The 24,123-nt window shown below is 40.1% G+C and overlaps 2 protein-coding genes across 2 annotated transcripts in view; both read right to left on the reverse strand.

The window, feature by feature from the left end:
* Positions 1-17,235, reverse strand: part of ror2 (receptor tyrosine kinase-like orphan receptor 2) — a 46,320-nt gene extending 29,085 nt beyond the window's left edge. Inside the window, exon 1 of the mRNA XM_008291601.1 lies at positions 16,886-17,235. Coding sequence (XP_008289823.1) covers positions 16,886-16,949 — 64 coding nt within the window. The 5' untranslated portion in view covers positions 16,950-17,235. The remainder of the gene's footprint in view (positions 1-16,885) is intronic.
* A 5,376-nt stretch (positions 17,236-22,611) lies between these two features.
* Positions 22,612-24,123, reverse strand: part of sptlc1 (serine palmitoyltransferase, long chain base subunit 1) — an 11,290-nt gene continuing 9,778 nt past the window's right edge. Inside the window, exons 14-15 of the mRNA XM_008291602.1 lie at positions 23,953-24,026; positions 22,612-23,217 (exon numbers count right to left, since the gene is read on the reverse strand). Of these exons, the coding sequence (XP_008289824.1) occupies positions 23,124-23,217; positions 23,953-24,026 (168 nt within the window). The 3' untranslated portion in view covers positions 22,612-23,123. The remainder of the gene's footprint in view (positions 23,218-23,952; positions 24,027-24,123) is intronic.

The following is a 24,123-nucleotide window of genomic DNA, read 5'->3' on the forward strand; positions in this document are numbered from 1 at the left end:
TTTTTGTAATCTGAATATTTGCACATTATCTACATTATAATATTAACTAAACTGAGTCTATATATTTTGTAAAACTGATTTGTTAAATGATTTTAACTAAGTGGAGCACTCATTACTTACCCTTAAAACGCCAAATTATTAATATGCTGCTTGCTTATTATCACAGTCTTGCACTGTAAGGTGTTATGACCACCCTGTGAGGCACACGACTGGGACTTCAGTCCTATTTACTAGCTGCTGTCAAATGCCAGTGAGCCCAACTATATATTGTGCTCCCCACGGCATGGTAAATGAGCATTTTGTCATATAAGAAAGTAATATTTTGTGAGGGCACTGGAAGAAATCCAAGACAAACAATAGCTGAGTTCAGCTTCCTAAAGCCTGGTCATACTGGGCCTTGGTTGTGATTAACTACACGTATCCACTGTCTTGAAAAATGCGGGAATCGAGCAACGGGATGCTTTTCCATCCAGAACTGAATAAGTCTACTGGCTGTTGCATTCCAATAGCCTGCTGCCTCTGCCATGAAAGGGCCCTTTGAGAGCTGAGAGGCCAGGCCACGGCTCCATCTATTGGGGTTTTGACTGCAGGCCTTCTGGCACACCTCCTGTGCTAGTGCATGTCTGTGTTTGTCTCCTCCTGCTGCTTAACCCTCCAACCTTTGTCTTTGTTACACCCCATCCTCTACTTATCCACAGTTTCTGCTCTTACCTCCAAACATTCCTTGAGATTTGAGCAAGTGGCAATTTTACAGTTCACAGACTGGATTTTACAAGCATTTCTTGAAAGCAGAGCTGCTTTAAAGGCAGAAATAATGTTGCTGGCTAAGTTAAAACTAAATGAATGGAAGAAAAGAACCACAGAGTGTCAAAGGAGGAAAACATGACTAAAAACTCAACCACTTTGCTTTTCTCCAAGAATGTTAGTGGTTGCTGGAGAGTTTTAGAGCTGAAAACATTGTGATGATTTCAAAACAATATGTATGCAGTGCATGGTTCAGTAACATGGCTGATGGTGCATGTTCCACTGAGCTAGTGAAACTTGTTCATCAGCTTGGATGGTATCATTTCTCCTGGTTGACAGTGTCCATACGTAACTATAGCTGAGTTTGTTCTTGCCCCGACTGTGTACAAGTGCACCTCATCTTTGTTCTATCACTCTTACCTTCTGACAAACTGGACTTGACCTTTTATTATTTATACTTATATCATTTATTTTATCAACTGATTGTTGTTATTGTGACTGAGCTGGAGTGACTTCGTACATCTGAAACTCCTCACCAGTCAGCGAAAATTGAAGAAGCCTCTTGGATTAGAAGTAAAACATCTTCAAGAGAAGTCCAGTTGCTTTTTTATTAAGGCTCCCCGGAGCTTTTGTGTGAACTGCACTGATACACTGCATTATTTACAATTTACAATTTCATTTAGCAGACGCTTTTATTCCTATCCATTGGGAGCAACTTAGGGTTCAGTGTCTTGCCCAAGGACAGTTCGACTGTGGAGGGCCGGGGGATGGAATGGCCAACCTTTTGATTAGAAGTCACACTACCACCTGAGCCAAAGCCGTCCTATCATTAATGTGTCACATGCATTAATCGACGGGGCTATTAACATTTTAAAAAATCATAATAATACTGCAGAGACATAGTTATTTCATAGCACTATCTTTTCCAAAACAACTTGAGCATCTCGGCAGTTTGCTGCAGATACAGTTGCGATTAGTTTCTGTGTCTTTGCCTTAAACACTTCAGGCTTGTCATGGCTGTTTGAATTTAGCTTTGCAGGCTAAATTTGCACTCTTGTGCCTCACGAGAGACTAAAATTACCAGCAACTCTTCAGCCAGAGTTTTTAAATCAAGGAAAATAACTCAAGCACGCTCTTCTGTGGGACTATCCCCACTCTGTGACCAATAGTGGTCATGGATGCGCTCCAAGGCGACCAGTCTTTAGCTTTTTAAGGCATTGTCAGCACTTGGAAAGCAAGATGCGCTAAGTAAAACGTCAATGTCAATGATGATGTCCTCATGCTCCAAAGTGAGTCTTCTCTCATCAATTTAATTTCCTGTGAACACAAACACTAAAAAGATCAGTCTGACTGCCTGAGTGTGATGCCACAAAACCTGCTGTCTTGTAAATCTTCATTGACTTTCACTTCTTTGACTTTCACCTGACATCAGTGGCCTCTAGTGACATTCTCTGTTCACCACAGTGCATGGTTCTGAGGGAAGGACATCATTCTGATGCAACTTCAGACCAGCTTCAGCCTTTCAATGCTGCACAGAGGATACCAGAGGGTGTTACATAATTGCTCCCCTTACTGCTAAAGTCTAAGGTTTGTGATCAGCATTTTCTGTTGTGTGATGTTAGTCATTTGTCAACTATTATGACAACATACATCTACCACTGGTGATGCGACTATCAAAAGCGCTGGTTAAGGTCATTGGTATTGCATCCTCCATCTAACAGACATTAAGACGTTAGGCTAGAATATAGTTTGCTTTGGGTCTTTATATTTGCCATTATGCAACACAACCTCATGTTAGGTCAGTGTCGATTTCTGCATCGGTGTGCACCTTTTGAAAATCCATTGCTCATGTTTGCCTTTCTACACACACCACAGAACATTTTGCCATCTTCACTCCTTGGCCACATGAACTCCTACTTCCTCCTGCAGTCCCTCTTTTTTGACCTAATTTCTCAGCGATCACTATTTTGTTTTTTGTAAGAAACTTTGGTAAATCAGGTGCAGTGGCATGTTGTAAGAGCTGTAGCGGAGCCTACCAATGGCTACAGCCAGCTCAATAATGAGGTCACGTATGTTATATCAAAGGCAAGTCTTAGCTAGATAATATGCACACTTGACACCATCTAGACAGGGGGATCTACACATGGTTAATGAAAGTGTTGTGTGTAAACTACATACATAAAGATAGGTTGTGCTTAGTGGTCTAACTGGTCAAAATGGCCGGTTCTTCTGTCATTGTTTTTTTTAAAAACAATGGAACATATTAAAGACTCCTACAGTGAGGAACCCTTGCTGAACAAACTAACGTGTCTAATGAGAGGAGGCCACTCAGAGGAAGGGGGGTAAAACAAACAGCTGAAGAGTGCAGAGGAAATGTGGATTTAACAAAGTATATCTGGTCTCATTGCAGAAACACAAGGAAAGTCTCATACCTAATCCTCACAGGATTGTTTGAGTTCAGGTTTTGGGAAAGTCATGGTTAGTGGTTGTTCAGTTTCTACACTGGAAAAGAACTCTTAGTGTGAGTGAAATTCCAAAACATGCAGAAGAGAACTAAGTTTAATTGCCTGTATGTTTAGCATTACAAAGTTGTACGTGGTTATTACAATCACCAAGTCTCTCATTAGTACAATTAACTGCATTCTGTTAATTTGACAATTTAGTGCAGCTCAGCAATCGGAATCGATAAACATCACAGTATCAGAGGAGTTGAAGGCACACATTATCTCCCTAGTCTAAATGAGTCAAGTCCTGGTCAACCGGCCTCTTCTAGATATCCGATTCAGACCACACTGTGTGCCTCCTCTGTCTCTCTCTCCCTGATCAGCCTCTCAATTTTCTGTCATGGGAGGTATTCAGGACCTCCTCAGTTACAGAGTTAAGTGCAGTCTTTGAAAGAAAGCCTCCAGTGCTGGTTTAAGCTTTTCTATCAGTGGGATCACTGCATATGGCCATCTCTAGATTGTGCTCAGAATCATGTGTGTTCCATACAGATGTGATTTTGTTTCGTTCTATGGAGGGGGTTCAATTGTTTACTTTCTGTGACTTGTTAATTCTGAAATATATTTAAGCATTTAGCCCCTTCAGACATGCACCTCTGTCTGTTATTCTGACTGCATTTGAGTGAATTAGCTTCACGTCTAAAAAATCTCTATGTTCACTTTCTTGAAAAAAGGCAATCTAACTAAGTTGGACCTAGTAACACCCTCTACCATGTCCCACATGATGTCATATTTTAGTTATTTTTTTCTTCAAAGACAACATGATACACTTGAGAATAACAGGTTTCTCACATATAGAAGCTACAATATGGTCCTAAAAAAATAAAAGACTGATGTGGTTTAGTCTGGGCTCTGATGATTGGTTTTTAAGAAAGACCAGTAACTGATACTGGGAACCAATATATATTTAACGTTATATATACAGCATATGGTAGCAGGAAACCTGTCATTCAAAACTAGGTTGCTTCATTAATAATGATTACCATAACCAAAATATACAGTAGAAATACGAGTGACTACATCTGTGCGGCATGTGATGCTAGAATGTTCTCCTCTGTTTACTGTGAGATAGAACAGTTTGTCTCCTCTTCTCCTGGAGCTACATTTGCAGTTCTTCTGTTTTGTTACTGTTTCTTTGTTCTGTCACTTTCATTGACCAATAAGGCCAAAATCGTAAAGCACCAACTGCTTTCCGATGAGTGTGGCTGTCCCCTAATTGAGCCTCTAGTCGTTAGGACAGCCTGTGGAAAAAGTTAATTTTCTTTCCTCTTGTGTTTCTTGTTCAGTTTTTCTGAAGTACATGACAGTGGCTGGGACTAAACGAAAGATGCAGCTTTGGTGTTCCCTCAAATAATAACAGGTAAAATTGCTGTGGTGGAACATTTGCATGACAGGAGATGACTGTGAATAAAATGCATATTTTAATGAGCAGGGCTGCCTTATAGCCAATGTACAAATCTTCTGCAAGACTTACAGTTTGCAGCGTTTTAGGCAGAGTTGTTGCCTTATGTTGAACAGTAATGTACATATAGCATAGATACCTCTACTGCTAGTGAGATGTGTGTGTCAGTTACAACATATGGCTAAAGTTAAATTTACTTCAGAAAGATGTGACATTACTCCATATGGCATTAGCTATGCGAGGTGCTGCCTGGCATTGGGAGCAACTTCAGGTTCAGTGTCTTGCCCAAGGACACTTGGATTGTGGAGGGGCAGGGGATCGAACCACCAACAACCCGCTCTACCACCTGAGCCACAGCAGCCCGACTGAGACCATGCTTGAGACCATAGAGTGACTACAGACAAAGAGAGCCACAACTGGTCAACCCCTACCGTAGAGAGTACAGAAGAGAACAGCTATACGACAACATGATGACAAGCACTGTCCGATGCATAAGACTTGGCAGTTTTGTACATTAACTGAAATTGTATGTTAGAAAAAAGATTTTAATTGCTTTCTTAAATTCAACACAGTTTTTTAATCAGGTTGATGTGAAGATGCATGCTGGCTGTGAACATTTTTATGCACTGATACAGACTTGTGACAAAGCTGTTGCATTTAGAACCTTCTCTGCTATATCTAAAGAAGAACTGATGGTAAACTAGGTAAGTGGTCATTGTGGGTTGAGCACACCGTCCTTACTCTGTTGGAACAAGAATGGCAGAGCAAGGAACAACAGAGGACAGAACAAACCTTCCATAAACTAAATGACAGGTTCCTTCTTAGCAGAGGCCTTTTACGTTACACACCACCATAAGCAACGTCCTGTTTGCTAGACTGAGCTACCAGGGAAAGGGAGTAAAATCAAAAGCCAAATCAGACAAGGAAGAAAATGAGTGTGGTAATCCTAAATTGTTACTCTCTCCCAAGCCAGCTGTGCGTGTGCAGGAAAGAGTGAGCAGGAAAGTCTGAATGCACCATGTTGGAATGTGTTATTGGTACAACAAATCACTTCCCTTGCCTGACACACACCCACTCTCCACTGTGAAAAAAAAGACACAAGATGCAATGAAATGAAGACCCCCTCATAAAAGTTAAAGGTCAGTGTATTAGATGGAAGCACCTTGGGTGAAAACAGCCTAAACTGCCCTGAAGCAACATACCATGATCCCACTCAGGGCTGGCTGTTAAGTGGCTCTGAAGTTTTTTAAAAAAGTCAGTGAATTCTTTGTTCTGCTACTTCTTTACTGAGACTTACAGTACAGACTGTCATTGGTCCTCCCACACAGTAAATACTTCAGTCGTTTCCTCTTAAATATACAGGGGCTGAAGTTACTTTAAACCAAAATTTAAAGCTGCCTTTTTTGTGCCACTGAAAGTCAACAGTAACAAGCATCAAAACAATCTTCCTGATGCACATCCACCATAATGTCGTGGTGAGTCATGAGCAATGAACATGAGCATCAAAGAGCAGCTTAACGCTCCCTCAAAATATCTTTGTTGGCTTTGCTACTGATTAAAAAAATATTGTTTAGAGGGGGCACTGTGCAAGAAGATTATCTGTCATCCACATCTTTATACTTCATTATCAAAAGAGTCGCACACCTAAAAACAGGGTCTTTTTTGGTGTATTGTTTGGTCACAACACATACTAATCAAGAGTTTTTGCTGGAGAAAACAGAAATGTCTTTTTTTTTCTAGGTCTCCCAGAAGACAAAGAAATTGCGGATGTCTTGATCTCTTCGAATTCCACCATGTGTCTGGCAATCGTCTGTTTGGATTAGAAGATATTTGGAGCCACAGGCAGTGTTGTTGAGTCTGGTCCTAATTATCCTGTTAAAGTGTCCCAGGATGTGTTCTCATGTTTTATGGTGCATACTTCTCTACCTGTGTAAGTGTATTCCAATGGGCTTTTTTGTATTTATGTATATTTGATTTTGTATCGCTTACACAATCCTCCTTTACTCAGATAGAGTAGAAACAGAGTTAGGACCAAACATGTGCAGTAAGGACATGCACAAAGCCAGGCTAAGGTTGACCAGGCAGCAGCTCTTTAGCTCCCTTTGGCCAAACTGTCCCCTTGGAGGAAAATAAAATGCTGTTGTGGCTGCATAAATAGGAGTAGCGCTTAATTACTAAAGTAAAAGGTATTTGGTATTCGGATATCAAAATTTCTATCGGGATACCACCACAACGACCGAATATTCGGATATTGGGGTCCAGCCCTAAAGGTCATATCATCCAAACTTTACTTTTTGATAGGTATGCCTCCTTAGGACTGAGAAATGGAGAAGCATAGAGTATAGCATCCAAGCTTGGATGAGTCTTGACGTTGTGAAAATTATTAATAGCAAATGATATAACCAAGGGGATTCCTTGTGAGCAAAAAAATCTCCACACATGCTTTCAAACAATATTTAGCTTGTCACATATATACATCACGCTGCGCAGCAGAGTCTTATATTGTACTATCACACAAACCAATCATAATGAACTAGCTAGCTGGTTAATATATAGGCAGGAGGAGACCTCAACGGAGACAAAGCGCAGATGGAGGCAAATTACAGGAGCACAACGTTGCAGAGCTAGAATCACACAACCCGCAGGCAACAGCTGAAGCATGATGACAGAAATATTAAGAAACTCTTTCCTTCTTGATTTAATGTGACAGCCTGTTTTCTCAGAAACATTAAATTAGGTTGAAAGTATAACAAACTAAGAAACAGATATTTTAATCAGTGATAAATACACATTATATCTGTTCATAGTTTGTCTGATTCATTTTAACACAATGTTGGAGAAACAGCTCTTCTGTGAGGGGGGCTAATCCCAAAAAGGTCTAAAGGGCCGTGTGATCAAGTAAATATTCCCAATAGCGGTTGTGAAACATACGACTGTAAGGCCAAAAAACATCTCTATGAAATCTAGTATTATATTTTTTCATTGCATTGTATACTATTACATATTCTGACTAACAAAACTACCGATATTCAACTGTAGTCCAATGGCCTTACCAGGAATTACTGAGACACTGATTAAATAGTATTACTATCCCTAAGAAATTTAGAGTGGAACATACTGTGGAGAATAGTATTCATAATTCTGAGTAACTGTGGTGCTATCCCCTTGATGGTGGGTGTATGGTGGTTTTTAAACTGTCCATTTATTGTAGACTTGTAGCTCTGTTCTCCAATGCTACACACCAACTTTGGCGTTAACTGAGTCAAAATCCAAAAAGCACGTGTCACTTGGATGTATTTTCACGTCATGCAAATTATTACGTCAGACTTGTGTGGTCCAAGAGGCTCATTGTAGTGTGTATTGAGATGGACTTGTGTGTCAACTTTTAAGTCAATCAAACTGTGAGAGGTGTGGACTATCCAATACTGCGGTTTTGGGTCCTAACTACAGCACTCCAATTTGGCCAATTGGGCTCACATACATTTACTGTTGTTGGGCCAGGTTTAATGTTTCCACATCATTCCAGCTCACAGCAATTTGAGCCATGGCATAAGAAGGAAAACAATTAGAAACACATACATCATATTTTACTGATTAAATGTCACTGATATGGCTTTTATACTGAAGAAAGCCTGCATAATGAACCTGGAAAACAAGATCAGTCTGACAGAATTAGACTTAAAAAAGTAGAATAAACAGAAGGTCGGACACGGTATTGATATCCATCACAGAAAGGTTTCATTGACTTTAAGTTGATTAATTTAGCTGTTGAGGCTGAAGCAAATCATGGAGACAGATAAGTAAAGCATGCTAGAGGTTCCAAGTAAGTAGTAGTCTGCCTTCCCAGTCCGCCATGGGTCTGTGGAAATATGTTAACAGCAGGCTTATCAACACAATTAATCAAAGTTCAGAGACGGGTGCCAAAGATGAAGAGTTTTGAAGAAAATGTTCACAACTAAATATGTGTAATTTTCTGTTTCTTGAACCTTACACTTCTACGTTTCTGGTCTTCCCTCAGACGATTCTGATGAAGGAAAGAATGACTCAGAGGTGGTTTGGAGAAAGATAAACAACTGACACTAGAGCTTTGTTTTAGAAGCAACCAAAAACCTTCTTTTTCACAGCTAACTCTGGTTTTCCACATAACTAAACTGGTATGTACCTACTTATCAGACAGCCAGTGAAATGCAAATATCTCAGTCCATCCCCATCAGTCAAGGCTTGTATCCTGAACCTCCAAATGTCCAAACATTTAAAGGGAAGTGTCCGCTTATTTATGAGATGGCAACTGTTGTTTTGACTCAGTCACGGAGATGGGAGCTGACCCCGTTTAAGCTGCCTCAGTGAAGAGTGCTCACAGGGTGGGAAGATAGTATCAGAGCCAGAAAGGGGAAATTCCACTGCACGTAAGCGATACCGTCTGACAATCCAGAGAGTGCCATGATACAGTCATTATTTCAGAAAGACTGTAAACTTGTTTTTCATGCATGTTTATGTCTAAATGATAAGAGTGATGGAGCTTGTGTGACAAAAGTAATCACATCTGGACAAAGTTAGGGTTTGAGAGAGACTTCACCACCAAAGCTTTGCTGCTTGGAACTTGGTACAATCTGAAGAATGCTTTTAGTATTGGATTTTAAAAGTACTCAGACCACTTTTGTTTTTGCAACTCTGTCCTAGTTTCAATTTAACGAACAAAACTGCACTTTTTCAACCTACATTAAAAAAAACCATAATGACAAATGAAGACGTGTTTGTAGAAATTTTGGCTAAAGTATTTAAAATCAAAAGTTTGTTCACAATAGTACTCACATCCTTGATATGTCACTGCAAACTAGGGATCGACCAATTATTGATCTGGCCAATTATTATGGCCAATATCTGGCATTTTAACCATTTCAGAGTATAGTTGTTTTTATTGGCCGATTGTCACTCAGTAAATCCAATGCACTACTTTGCCTCTGATGCAGCCAGCTCTCTTGCTCTCTGCAGTCACTCTGTGGTCTCAAGCAATGTCCTGCCCACAGCGCCATGTGATTGGTTGCATGTCACAAGTAGCAGCCAATCACCAAAAGCTATTGTCTACACAGAGAGACAGAGCGAGATGGAGCAGCTCCAGCGAGTTAGCGAGCTGTGTTTGGAAGGTGAGTTAGCGGACACTGCTATGGTTGTAATAAACACTACAGTGTTCCACAAGCGTGCCTAGTTTCCCTGTTACACAAAAAATGCCACAATGATTCACCTGTTGGTGTCAGTGCAGCTGGTACTCATTTTGTTGAGGGCACTGGGCTATTGCTAAGAGGTTTGCTGTGCCTCTTAGCCTGCAACTAATGCTATCTGCAGTACTGTAACATCCTTCTAAAGTAAGACTAGCTTTTAACACTCTGTTCTAACTGATAGACACCATTCTCTAGCCAAGAGACAACCAGCAAAAACTGAATAAGAAGCACAGCCATCTCCACAAATAAAGAAATTAATTGTTTTCACAGTGGCTAAGGCTACGCTAACGTCTTGTGGCTGAGTTAGGAGGCGGCCAGGGATTACCCTGAAACAGTGTCTGGAAAACAGTAATTAATTATGCTTTAAGAGACACAGTCATGGAAAAAAATATTAGAGCACCCTTGTTTTCTTCAATTTCAGTTTAGTGCCTGGTACAACTAAAGGTATGTTACCTGAAGAATACAATAAACACGACAAAAAATGCAGCTGATTACATCATACTTTATGTCCTATTTGACATGCTTCCCAGGGTATATAAGAGGCCATTTCATGTCATAAGCAGCACTGCACATGCAAAGGCCTGGAGTGGTTTCCTGCTTACATTCAAGCCGTAGCACAACTCAGAAGTTGTCAGCTCTCACATAATGCCTAAAACTAAAGAATTATGTGAAGCCACAAAGGCAGCCATCTTGGCACTGCTGGAAATTGGCATAAGTGAGAGACAAGTAGCGAAAAAACTGAAGATCTCAAAGACAGCCATTCAAGACACCAAGAAAAAACAAGCCCAACAGGGTACTACCAAATTGCTAAGTGGTCGCGGCAGGAAACGTTTTTCTACCCCACAGAATGACCGTGCACTCATCTGTTCCTGTGAATCGTCAAATCTCCAGGGACCTTCAAAATGAGTGGATACTGTAGAGAAATGTGACTTGTTCGGCAAGGACAGTCCGAAACCGACTTCTCAAAGCTGGTCTGAAGTCACACAGGGCATGGAAGAAACCCTTCACCAAAGAAAGGCAGAAGAAAGCCTGATTACTCTTTACTGGTGATCCCGCTCTAAACTCAGCTTCACTCTGTGAATGTGGCCTGTCTGTATACAGTAGGTTTTAAGGTTGATTGGCTGTTAATTTAAAGCTCAGATACAGTTGAGACCACCGAATGACTACAGAGAGAGATCCTACAGCCAGAGTAGCGTATTTAATTAATTGACATTGCGTAAATTAAAATAATGATGCTGATAATCGGGAAAATACCAAATATCAGCCCTTGATAATTATCAGGGTTGATCATTGTTTTAGCCGTACTTACAGTGAAGTAGCTTACACAACAACTGTCACCAAAAAACAACAAACGTCACACTATTTCCACATGATCTGAATGGCCACACTTGGTGGTGAAGTAAGAAGTTTTTTGCACTTATTTTTTCACACAAAAAAAAGGATCTCGAGAGTTCAGATCCTGTTCAAATCATAGATGTGACGTATAGATGTGAAACTTGTAAACATTTTCAGCTATGAACTTGCGTATTTTACCTTCCTTCATTGCAAAAGTGTCACTTTTGCCACTTTTCATAGAAAAGCCTCTGTGTTTGGCACGAGATAGTAAGCACATGCTCGACTTGTGTTTGACCCATTCATAGACGGCTGCCACAGGTCAATCCCTCTTTGTTAGTGTTGACACAAGACCTGAGTGTGTCCCTGTAGCTCCCTTCACATAAAAAATGGTTGTCACAGTGTTTACACTGGAGAATGAGGTAAAAGCATGCTTTGCTGCCTACCACACAGATGCCACAAGAAGAAAATTCAACAGCCTACACATTGTGGCTTAAACTTTACAGCTGCTTCCTGTGTAATGCAGATGTTTGGCAAAATCTTCCTGGCCAGAGGGCATAAGTTGTGATTCTATGCAATTAACAATACAGCACAGCAGTGTAGCTGAGAGTTTGGTGAGATCCATTTTAAGTGACACACAAAGCCATCACTGAGCAACCCCCTAAAATTCAAGCAGTGGAATGACTAGGAGTTTTAGTTTCACCGTTTTTGATCACTCAAATAAATCTGCATCTGAAAACGTAAAAATAAAAAATAAACTTATTGTCTTTCGGTAGCTCTGTCTGTATTTTTCAGCCCATTTCTGAGTATATCAACATCCAAGCAGCCCTCCTCCAGTTCACACTTCTTTGAGTGCTTGTCACCAGCCAGTAATTAGCTGCAACTTACCACAACCACTGCTGAAGTCAGGATTACTCGGCAAAAGTTAAGCTATAAAATCCTTTGATGAGGGAGCTTAAGAGCACTACAGGTGAGATTTGTGAGATAAAAACAAACCACAATCCCTGACTTATGTAGGGAGTGAGAGGTGGTACACGTACTACAAGATCGCTATTTTCTTCACCCCTGTGCATAGAAAAACTATGAAAATTAACAAACACATGAATTCAATAATCAGCTTTTGGACAGTTCAACCTCAGATCAATGCAGACACCTGTACAGGTGTTTGCTTGCAGCCCAAAATTTGAGACCATTTTGAGTGCACATTGAAAAAGTATGGTAAATGTAGCTGTTATTGTTCTTGAAGCAAACCACTAAAATGGCTTTCAATGACATACTAAAACATCATGTTACAGTAGCACAAATAGATAAGTCTTTTCAGCCAGTTGTCTACTTGAAGGTCAACTCATGCTTTCTGCGTACATGTGATGTAAATTTACCCAAGTCTGTGGTCCACATGTGCCCCAAATGTAGTCACAGGGCAGACCGTGCAGGAGATTCTCCATCCTTCAGAATTCATCGTTTAACAAACTTTAACTAAAGTAGTCATTTCCGGACTTTGGAGGAGCTTTGTTTGCTTCTTAGCTTCTTCGACGGAGCCTAACCACGGTTGGAAGTCCTAATTTCTCTAGAAATCCTGTGCTCTGTTCACACGCTGAGTCCGACACACCCCACAGATAATCACTGATATGATGCTACAGCGTCAGCTCCAGTTATCTTGTGTGTTTTTCTGTGTTCTATATAAGGGGAAATGCAACCGGCTGAGGAGCAGACTGGTTTCTAACAAAAGTTAATCGTGTTATTCCCTTTTACATAGCATTATGTGTTATTCCTTTTTTGTCCTTAAAACAACTGTCTTACTTTTGCTCCGAAATATGTTTTTACATCTAAAATGGAATTACAAGTTCCTTGCTCTAAAATTGAGTAAACACAGGGCCTTCAATACTCCTTTATATTTCCACAAACACCAGATTAATGGCCTGACCTCTGGCTAACTCCTCTGGTATGTTTAGTGCTGCTAAACATTTCCTAAACAAAGGGTCAACGTAGATAACAGTTAAATCAGGGTGTCAGAGAGTAAAGGATGGGAGGGAAGAAACACTTTGGGAAAACCTTGCACAATGTGTGCAATGCAACAGCTGAATACATCTCCTTGTGTTTGTCAGTGACATCAGTGTCTGGTCCGTAGTTAAATAAGAAAGGCATTAGTTTATACAACAGATCAAACACAGGCAGCTTCCACCTCAGAGTGGCAAAGTGTTTATCAAACCCCCACAAACTGATTGAAGGGGCACATATTAATAGTTTGTTTCCTCTAACTATGAATGTGACCCTCTGTTTTATGTGTGCTTTCCAAAATGCTTTCAAGAAAACACTGAAAATACTTACTTAAATCATTAAGACCTCTGAATGTGGCTACATGACTATTACATGTCTAGCAAGACAACAAATATGAACAGACACAGCCTTACAGGTTGTAAACAAGGTAGTACTTTGACCTGAAAACGTGGACGACCATAATCCTCCTTCATTACATATTCATTATATTATAGTTCAGAGCTGCATCACAAAGAGGTTTTGTAGACCAGAGCAGAAACAAACAGTGTGTAAAAATGTGACTGTTCGTGTTCATTTTATCTTCCATGTCAGTCTGGCTAATCCATTTTTGGGGTTGTTGTTTTTAATTGTGTTGGTCTGGTACTTAATCTGGCTCATGTCTTTGCTGACTTACATGTAAGTATGACATGAGTAAGCTTCCTGTGGGGCTTATTAAAACAATTCTGATACACATAAAGTGCCCATTTTATGATGAATTTCAATAAACCATCATGAGCACAGCATTTCTACTGCCGACTGTTGAGGTGACAGAATAAATAGCTGCTGTTGTGAATACTCGCCAGATACGTTCTTAAGGGCATTCATTAATATGTTATTCTGTTTTAACTGTACTTCCTGAATCATAAGCCACTGTATCGTCAGTGTCTTAAACAACACTGACAGACCAACACAGCCTCTGTGCTGGTTTAATGCGGACATGTTTTTGGTCTGAATCCCTCCTTACACTGGGGAGTATAAAAACCAAAAGAACCAAAGCAAAGAGCTACAAGATACAACCAAAGCTGTTATAAAGCTTTCATGCTGGTCATTCTGTCGGCTTCTCCAAACTGGTGCTAGCTGTAATACGCAGACTATGGATAAGTACCTCATACAGCCCCACATCAAAGGAACCGAACAACTCCTTTAAATTCACCATTAAAGCGAGTGGAAAATCTTTGTTGGAACTGTCAGTGGACAGAGCAACTGCAGGCTGTCAGTCAGTGTGAGCTCTTCTTGGTGGCAGGCCGACTGACCCTGTTAGCAGAGGAGTTGCCCGTTCTGGCCGGGCTAGTGTGCATTAACACATCATACATATATTGCTATGGGACTCATTATTAACAAGCCTTCACTTCATTCATAGCTGCCGTGTTGAATCTCAGCTGTTTTTGGCTGTACCTCCATACAGTGCTTCACATCCTTTTGGTTTGCTGACTTGTTACTCAAATCGCTCTCACATAGTTTCAAGTATACTTCAAATGCTGACCACTTAACTACCATGTAGAATTGGTCAGTATTATCTTGTGAAATCAGAGACTTTTCACCTCCTGGCAACCTGACAGTCAAGTTTTTAGGGTTTGAGCTACATCCCAGCCGTCCCTGAGCTTCCCTGCATGTCATCTCTTTGCTGTTTTTCTCCAAAGATTCAGTCTTTCTTCACTGTCTACATCTACTAAAGACAAAATGCCCCCCAAAACATTTAAAAGTTTTTTGTTTTACTCTGACATTTGTTTCTTCCAAACCTAAAGTTAAAAATAAAAGATGACAGTTACATTCAGAACTTGTGTTACTGCAAATGAAACATGACAAAGGATCATTCAGGTTAATCAGATTTGCATTTGGCAGTTTTTCTTTCCGATTCATTCTTTATATTGAAAATACTGAAAAAGTTGTGACTGTTTCTTTTCTTGCAGTTGCAGATCATTTGTTCATATTGTTGTTGACATCTTGTTGTGTCAAAGCAAGTTAAGATGCAAGTTAAGCATATCTTCAAGGTGTTACAGCTCTATTTCTATAGTTCAGTGAATGAAGACCAATGGCAGCAAAAAGTAAGTTTGAAACACCAAAATCATATTCTGGAAGAAATGACCTGCAGTGCTGTGAAACCAGCTTTGATGTTATTCTAAATTTGTATTTATTAACTCAGCACGATATGAGCAAGATATCAGAATCCGAAACAGATTTGTTGCCAGGTATAGTTCTCACAATATGAGGAATTTGTTCTGGTGCAACAAAACAACAATAAATATACAGTAAACAATAAATATACAATAAAATAATTGTAATAGTGCAAACAACTGTCATATTGCAAAGAATCAAAGTTAAATTTAAATAGGAGTAGTAGTGTTATTTACAGAATACCTGAGGGTGCTGATATGTTGTTATTTACATTTATACAGATATAGAGGGGGCAGGGGGGGGCCTGTGCATTGTTCATGAGGCTGGTGGCAGATGGAAAAAAACTGTTCTTGTGGCGATATGATAAAAAAAACACATCAAAATTAGGAGTTTAGGATTTTTTTGCTCAGCACATATGAAGCATTGTAATAGATAATGAGGGAACACTGTTCATTGAACATCACATTATTGAGAATGTGCAGGTATTAAAATGCATATTCTGAAAAAAAAACACATGTGAACTCAACAAATGTGATCTGATATGGTTTTGAAAAGTGACTGGTCACATGCAAAAAATGTACACAAGCATTTTAAAATCAAATCCATATGCACATGGGGTTTTCAGATATTTGTGGAGCCTCACATATAATTTCACATGTGGCAAAGTCACATATAGTGAATTGCATTTTCAGAATGTTCCTCAATTTAACAAGTGGAGCTTGTAGAAGAACCTCTGAGACAAGGATCTGAGCATCATGTCTTTATTCCTCACTGATAACTCACCACTGAAAGAAAGACTGCATCCAAGAAACAAAAAGGAGGGGGAAAGGTGCTAATCATTGAGCCCCTTGCGCCCCACCCCCCTTTCACTTCATACCAAATGGTGAGTCCTCAGAGCCAAAGCTGAAAACAGGAAATCTGCTCTGCTCTCACCCCCCGCAGGGCCGGTGGCTGCCTGACAAAGACTGAGCTCACCTGGAGCTCTGCTTCCAATTACCATGACAAGGACAGGCCAGGAGCTGCAGCTACACGTGTCAGCAACCGAACAAGTACAAAGAGTGGTGAAGTGGTCAGAGGCTCTCAGGAGGAACCCCCACCCCCCTCATCCACCCAACCCCCAACTCACACAGGCCTTCACCTAGAGCCACCGAAAGCCTTCCCAACATGAAGCTGAAATGTGCATGCAGCTGGAAACTGGCTCATGTTCAAAGTTGAGCAGCGGCTCAGGAAGAGTTGTGCGCTGAGAGGATGCCAACTCTCACTGAGGAGAAATCCTCAACTTTTTCTATGGAAGCGATGTGAAATCTCCGCCTTCCAGCACATCTGCAGAGCCTGCACCTCTCTAACTGCTGCGAGGGAAAGTAAAGCACAAACGCTCCATCTATGGAATAAAGTTAGATTTTGCGTTGGAAAAAAAAAAACACGCTGAAGCCAAGTTTGGCACAAGCAACCTGATGCAAAATGCGCTTTGAGCCTGCTGCTGCTGCCACCGCATCCCTGCTCGCGTTTCTTCAAGATGGAGAAAAGAAACTCACCGTCACATCTCAGGTTTGGAGACCAGAAAAGCATCCAGAGCAGAGTCTTCAGAAAGCTGGCCATGGCGTCCGTGTTCACTCAGCACCACATTAACAAATGACTCAGAGTAGCTCATGCAAACAGTTACGATCCCATATGCTGGTGGCTCGGTTCTCTCCTGCTTGTTTTCTTTCCACCAGCGGCGGAGGTTCGGACCAGATGCGGACTCGCGGCGCAGCACAAAGGCGCGTTGATCGGCGGACAGTCGGCTCCGGCCTCTGCTGCTGCTGCACTGGGGCTGCAGGCGGAGGGCAAGGCTTTTGTAGAGGGCCCCATCTACAGACAGAGCCGAGGAATTCTAACAGCCAGCCCACCTTCTCATCATGAATGTGGAAAACAAGAACTAAGCGTCTATAGGTCACCACAGCACAGTTAGATTTGTGCCATTCTGACGTGTGGAAATGAGGGAGACGTGTGTAGATGGGTTTAATAAATGTTCTGTGATGTAGAATGGGGTGGAGGCCTCAGACAGACAACTTAAGGAGATTTGCCAGATACTTTTAAGTGTTCCCTCACCCTCCCACCCACTGAGGAACTGACTTTGCTGGGAATGTTCTCCTGCTTAAACATTTACCTCACAATAACAGTGTGATAACCCAGGAATGTGTCAGGAAAAGAAAAAAGAAGTCAGCAGATCCTGATGCAGTCTGTGGACAATAAAGTGTCTGAACGTGGCCAGATACCTAAAATCTGGAAACATCCACCATTATACCTATTCCTAAATCAAAAAATATCATAGAACTACTTCAGTGCATTACATCCCTTGCTATGAAGTTTTCTTTTCTTTTTTAATAAAAGGTTATAAAAGATATGTTGGTGTTCCTTATCAATGGCAAATTAGACCTCTAACAATTTGCAAACCAAGCTGGTAAGGCTGTTCAGGATGCAGAACTATGCAGACAGAAAGCCAGAGTATACAAGCACCCTGAGAAACTGAGGTCTCATGCAAGGATCTTATTTGCAGATTTATTCTACTGTTAATAAGACACAGTTATACATTTCAACTGACCGCTGTGCATCTTATTTTAAATTGCCTGATCAGCCTCTATTGCTGCTTTTAGGTTTTCTTATACACAGAATTCAGCAGTTTAGGGTGAATGGACATATGTCCAGCACCAGGCTTTAAGTACAGGTTCACCCCAGGGCTGTGCCAGGTCACCGCTGCTTTTGTTTAACTGTACGCAGACGGTTGTAGATCGTCTCAGGAAGGTAGTTATATTGTATATCTCTCAGATGACACTTCCGTCCTGTCTCCTCCTCAGGACCAGGACTCAGACCACGACAGTGTCTTACCTGCATTTGTGAAATGGTGTGATGATAACTTCCTTTACTTTAGTGTGTCAAAAAACTCAAGGAGGTAGTCATCAATTTGAGGCAGATCAATGACACATTAAAAGCAAGTACTAAAGACAATAAATAAGTTGAAATTGTGAATTCCCACTAGTATTTTGGCAGCATGTTTGATTCACAGCTAGTTTGATGTAAACACAGAACTGATTGTCAAAGGTGGTCAACAAAGGATTCATCTGAGGCAAAAGCTCAATTCCTTTTATGTCTGTGATATAATTCTATGTAACTTTTCAACCTAAAGCTGATCCAAAGTGCTGCAGTCAGAGTTCTGACAGGAACCAATAACAGAGATCATGTGTCCTGTATTAGCTTCACTTCATTGGCTCCCTGTACGATATGTTATCTCTGTCTAACATTAAATAAATATTAGACAGAGATAACCCACAAAACACAGTTTTGAAATTATGATTTATTGAAGATTTTTTGTGAATAAGTAATCGCCTCCCTAACCCTAATAACTGCTTGGGCCATCCTTGGCAGCAACAACTGCAGTGAAACATTTGTGATAACCTATGATCAGTCTTTTACATGGCCATGGAGGAATTTGTCCCACTCTTCTATACAGAATAGTTTTAAATCAGTCACATGAGATGGTTTTGGTGGCTTTGGGTCATTGTCATACTGCAGAACCCTTTTGTGCTTGAGCTTGAGGTCATGAACTGATAGACGGACATTCTCCAGGAGGATTTTCTGATAGAGAGCAGAATTCATGGCTGCATCAATTATGAAAAGTCGTCCAGGTCCTGTGGAAGCAAAGCAGCCTCAAACCATCCACTACCACCACCACATGTCACTGCTGGTGTGATGTGGAAAGCAATATTAGCTTTAAGCCAGATGTAACAGGACACATTTCCTCCAAAAAGTTCCACCTTTGACTCATCAGTCCACAGGATGTCATCCCAACAGTCTTGGGGCTCATCCAGATATTTTTTGCAAATACCAGACAAGCCTTTATCTCTTGGAGAAGTTTTAATTGGCCAACCACTCCTGGGAAGGTTCACCACTGTTCCATGTTTTCTCCGTTTGTGGATAATGTCTCTCACTGTGGTTCTCTGGAGTCCCAGAACCTGATCAATGGCTTTATAGTCCTTTCCAGACTGATAAATGTCAATGACTTTGTTTAGCATCAGTTCTTGAAATTCTTTTGAACAGGGAGTCATGTGCTGCTCTTTGAGACCCTTTAGCTACTTCACAATGGCAGACAGGTTCTATTTAAGTGATGTTTGGATTCAACAAGCTTGATGGTAATCATACATGGGTGTCGCTGGTGAAACTGAACCCCACATTGACCATTCGGTAGATTGGTAGCTAAGGGGGCAATTAGTTTTTCACATAGGACAAGGTGGGGAATTTTTCCTTCAATAAATGTAATTATTTAAAAACTGCTTTGTGTTTCTTGGGTTATGTTTGTTATATATATGAATTAGCTTGTTGATCTGAAACATTTAAGTGTGACAGATAAGCAAAAATATAACATATCTTTAGAGGGGCAAACACTTGTTCACAGCACTGTATGTTGTAATTTGACACAAAATAATTGAATTCATAGAGGTTTAATGTGACAATAACTATTACTTGCCTAACCCTAGCCCAAAAGGAGACCACGATCTCTATTCAAGAGCACAAACCAGAACAAGCCCAAATGGAATGGAAAAAATCAGAAACCAAAACCCCTTCTGGGAAACAGTACGACACGAACCAAGACAATGCAACGAGGAAAGTGTATTAATCAATCACCAAAGAAAACAAGACAAAATTCAAAGGCAGATGCCCAAAAGGAGACCACAATCTCTGTTCAACAGCACAAACCAGAACAAACCCGAACGAAACGGAGAAAGTCAGAAACACCTCGGGGAAACAATATGACACTCACCATGACAAATGTGACTAGAACGTATTGACAACATGTGACGGCCAGTGCATTGCCTTTGACTCCTCAGTTCAACTGCTGAGTCATTGGACAAAACAGGGGAAAGCATCGAGACAGCTTAACCAAACCTAAACTTTAAACTAACCTTATCCTATATTTAAAACATGTCTGCAAAAAACTAAATTGTTTACATACATCCTTTAAGCCCCCATAAGGAAGAAACATGACCTTAATGTGACCATGTAAACAGACTGAGGTCCTCACACACACTCACACATCGTTTGGGTCCAAAGGTCTGAGACCATTAATGAAGATACTTATATATTACTTTTATATTCTGTAATTGTAAATTCAATAATAATGTGATTTTTTCTAACAGCTGAACAATGACTGCAGGTTGATTTGATTAAACAAGCCCCTGACGAGTGATGATCAAATCATTTAAATGCTGCTAGAAACAAGACAGCTCAAGAAAGTCTGAGGTTTTGTATAAAGGAGTTAACATGGGTACTGTCACAAATCTGTTTCAGTTTAGTTGCTGAAATAGAAATAGTGCAAATAGTGCAATAGGGAATCTGAAATATTTTTTCATTTGACATGTCAGAACTTGTTTTGAAATTCTTCAAAATCCCCACACTTATTATTATTTCCAGGTTTGCAGGAAAATATCACATATTTTCTCTGTGCTCTCAGACCATGTAATTAAAATGCTCCAACATAGAACAACTGCAGGATGCTTCCACCTCACCTGTACCAGTCGTCCATCCATCCATCATCTATACACAGCTCAATCCTCACTAGGGTGTCTCTGCTACATAAGGAAGACGTTTAACCTTGATACTTAAGTACATCTTGTTGATAATACATCTGTATTTTTACTCAAAGCTGAGCTCCAGAGTAGAATCAGTTTAGTGGGAATGAGGAATAATCTGACAGTATTCAGGTCTTCTGTGGCAAGTCTGAGAAAATAGCCCAGAGGCTCAGGTGGGTCTTAGAGACGACACATATAGAACAGAAAGCTTTTGAAACTGGAGGTGTGAAGTTGAAAGGTTCTAAACTGAATTCCAAATCTGTACATTTATTTTCATAACAGTACACATTTACGGGAGACGTAGTAAACACATGTGGGAGGAAAGTAGGTAGCCAATTAGATATTTGTAGGAAAAGGGACCAGGAGGATGTGCGTCGACTTGTAACTCGGGGCAGGGGGGAGTAAAGTAATGACAAAAATTCACTGACATGATTGCTAGATGGGAAACAAGTATTACTGGAGGAGCTTTTAAAAGACACTGACATCAATACCATCAATGAGACTCAATGAAACTTAGGTGCCGCTGCAGAGCATTTATCCATCATTGAGCTTTTGGTCTATACCTGGATATTGCCCATTCCTCTATGGTACCAAAGCAATGGAAAGAATTACAGATGTACTTGCATCCCAACACTGGCTATTAGATATATACAGAGTTGACAGACTGACAGAATTGAAAAACCTTTGGTTCAGCCTTCCTCTTTCAGTCACGTTCTTCCTCCATTGGTAATTTAAATGAAAACCTTAATATGTATTTAGTTTTTTTTCCAGTGGCCTTTGGCTGCTCTGAATAGTTCTATCATATTTCTTTTTTCTAAAATGATTTTACTGGTTGCCATCCTGTTTTGGATGTTTAAGTATTTTATTATTTTAAGTTAAATATGTCCCCCTCTAATGTACCCCACCAATGGATCTGTCTATTGACATTTCTTATTTAGAGTCTGTCCTGTAGGTCCTGCAGGCCACCACTGATTCATTACCCTAAATAATACATAGTGCTGCATTCTTCTGGTCCTCAAAACTAATGTAAGAGAGAGAGAGAGGAACATAAAATGGAGCATCAGAGGAAGAATATGTTGTTGCACATTAAAAGACACATAGAATTCAAAATACTTCATTTTATATAATTTTGCTTGTAATGACCATCTGATCTTAATAAAACTGTCCTGACTACTCTGATGGAGCTCAGGGTTCATCCAGGGAAGCTTTAATACAAACAACTCCACTGTATAAACCTGGAATCTGTGTGGAACAGTTGACCTGTCACAAATGTTAAAGGACATATTTTACTTAATTTCCCATCAAATCCTGTGTTGATGAAGTCACAGCTGCTGTGCCACATGCGTACTGGTCTCAATTCAACCTTTTTATACTGACAGGAAATGTTTGTCCAATGTCAATCCAATTGCAATTTTGGAATTTCACAGTGCATTACACCGGTATCTAGATAGTTCTATTTTCTTTCACAGATCTTTACAAAGCCGTTGGACCATCATAATACAATTTCCACAACATACTCAGATCATCTTGTGGAAATACCGCAGTTAAAAAAGTCCTGCTGGGTTTTTGTTTGGTGATCTGGTCAAAACATGAAAGGTGAAAAAAGAATCTTATTAACTGTCTTAACTTAAACCAGATAATAAAGAGACACATAATACATTTCAAATGAGACATATTTACTGTTAATAAAAGGTAAATGGTCAGAAATGCAGTGACACAGAAAAAGAGAACTAACATAGAACTGCAAAACAGAACAAATAATCCAGTAGTAAATTTGTGTTGAAAGAGTGCATCTGTGGTAAAACAATCATTGGCATTTAAAAACTTAACATCAACTGCAAACATATCAGAAAAAATATGCACAAAGTCTCATCTTTGGTCAGTACAAAAAAAATCAAAAACAACTCGGTCTGTGGAAAGTCATTTTTGTTTACAGCAGAAAAATGAGTTCTGACAGTCCTGCTAAAAACCCACTTGTGGCACATGTAGTATAACACATGATAAATGACAACAAATGCAGAGAATTACAAAGAGACAAACAAAAGAGATCCTCATGTCACATTCAGTGTGCAGAGCTGAGTCTGTGTAGGAGGAATGCTTTTCTCACAGTGATGGAGAAGACTCCTTCTGAAGCTGCTTACTTTGAGCAGTAACAAATATTACACTGTCATTTGAGGAGAGCTGACGCTGCCTCTTTGATACAAGACACAGCCTTCTGGATGTCGTCCTCCGTCTGTTCGATGGTGACCACCACTCTGATACTAAGGACACACAAGAGGAACAGTGAGACACAGCAGGACAATCTCAAGCCTGATGGCATCTTTAGAAATCAGTGATTTTCAGTGTTTGGGCTCCTTTCTCTTCACATGTTACCGAACACAAGTATGAAGCTTCAACAAAAGCTGAAAAAGCTTGTTGTTTGCTTCCTCACATATTTGCTCTTTTTCCTGGTGACCAGCAGTTCTCACACAGATGTTCATTTTTACATCTCTGTTTTCTCTTTTCTTTTGCCTATTCACTTTGTCATTAGATGTAAACACAATCAGTGGACCACAAAGACAGAAGAGTACATTTTAAAAATGCATTCTCTAGAAATGAATCAAGATTAATAACAAACATAGAGACACAAAGCAATTAATTGTACTCGCTTATAAAATAAGTCTTGTGTGAATTTCTGTTTCTTTTTGCCATTAAATTCCCAAACTAGAGGTGTGTTGGTTTGTCTAAACACTGTCTGACTTTCCTTTCTGACTTTATGGCTCTAAGCCAAACTGATTGGCTCCTACTGATAGCATAAATCTTTTTTTAAAAAGTCCACAGTAATTTTCCGCAAACAATTCTAATACAAAAAGATACTAGTTATTTGGGACTATTTTAATGCTGGATTAATGCACAGCTGAGACACATATGAAGACACACTAAACCTTATTACAAAACTCAGCAGGAGTGTGTGTGTGTGTGTGTGTGTGTGTGTCTGCACAGCCAGGCACTCTTACCTGGGTGGGGGAAGGAAGCGCTCCTCTTTTTCCAGGTATCGAGCAAGGGTCAGAACCACATGTTTTTCCAAACACTGATACAGAAATCACAGAAATTCAATGAGACATTAAATAACAAGTCTGCTGTGAAATACACCACTAAATGTAACCATCAGATGGACAATTCTGAAG

Source organism: Stegastes partitus, unplaced genomic scaffold, assembly GCF_000690725.1.
Source record: "Stegastes partitus isolate 25-593 unplaced genomic scaffold, Stegastes_partitus-1.0.2 Scaffold751, whole genome shotgun sequence".
Lineage (NCBI taxonomy): Eukaryota > Metazoa > Chordata > Actinopteri > Pomacentridae > Stegastes > Stegastes partitus.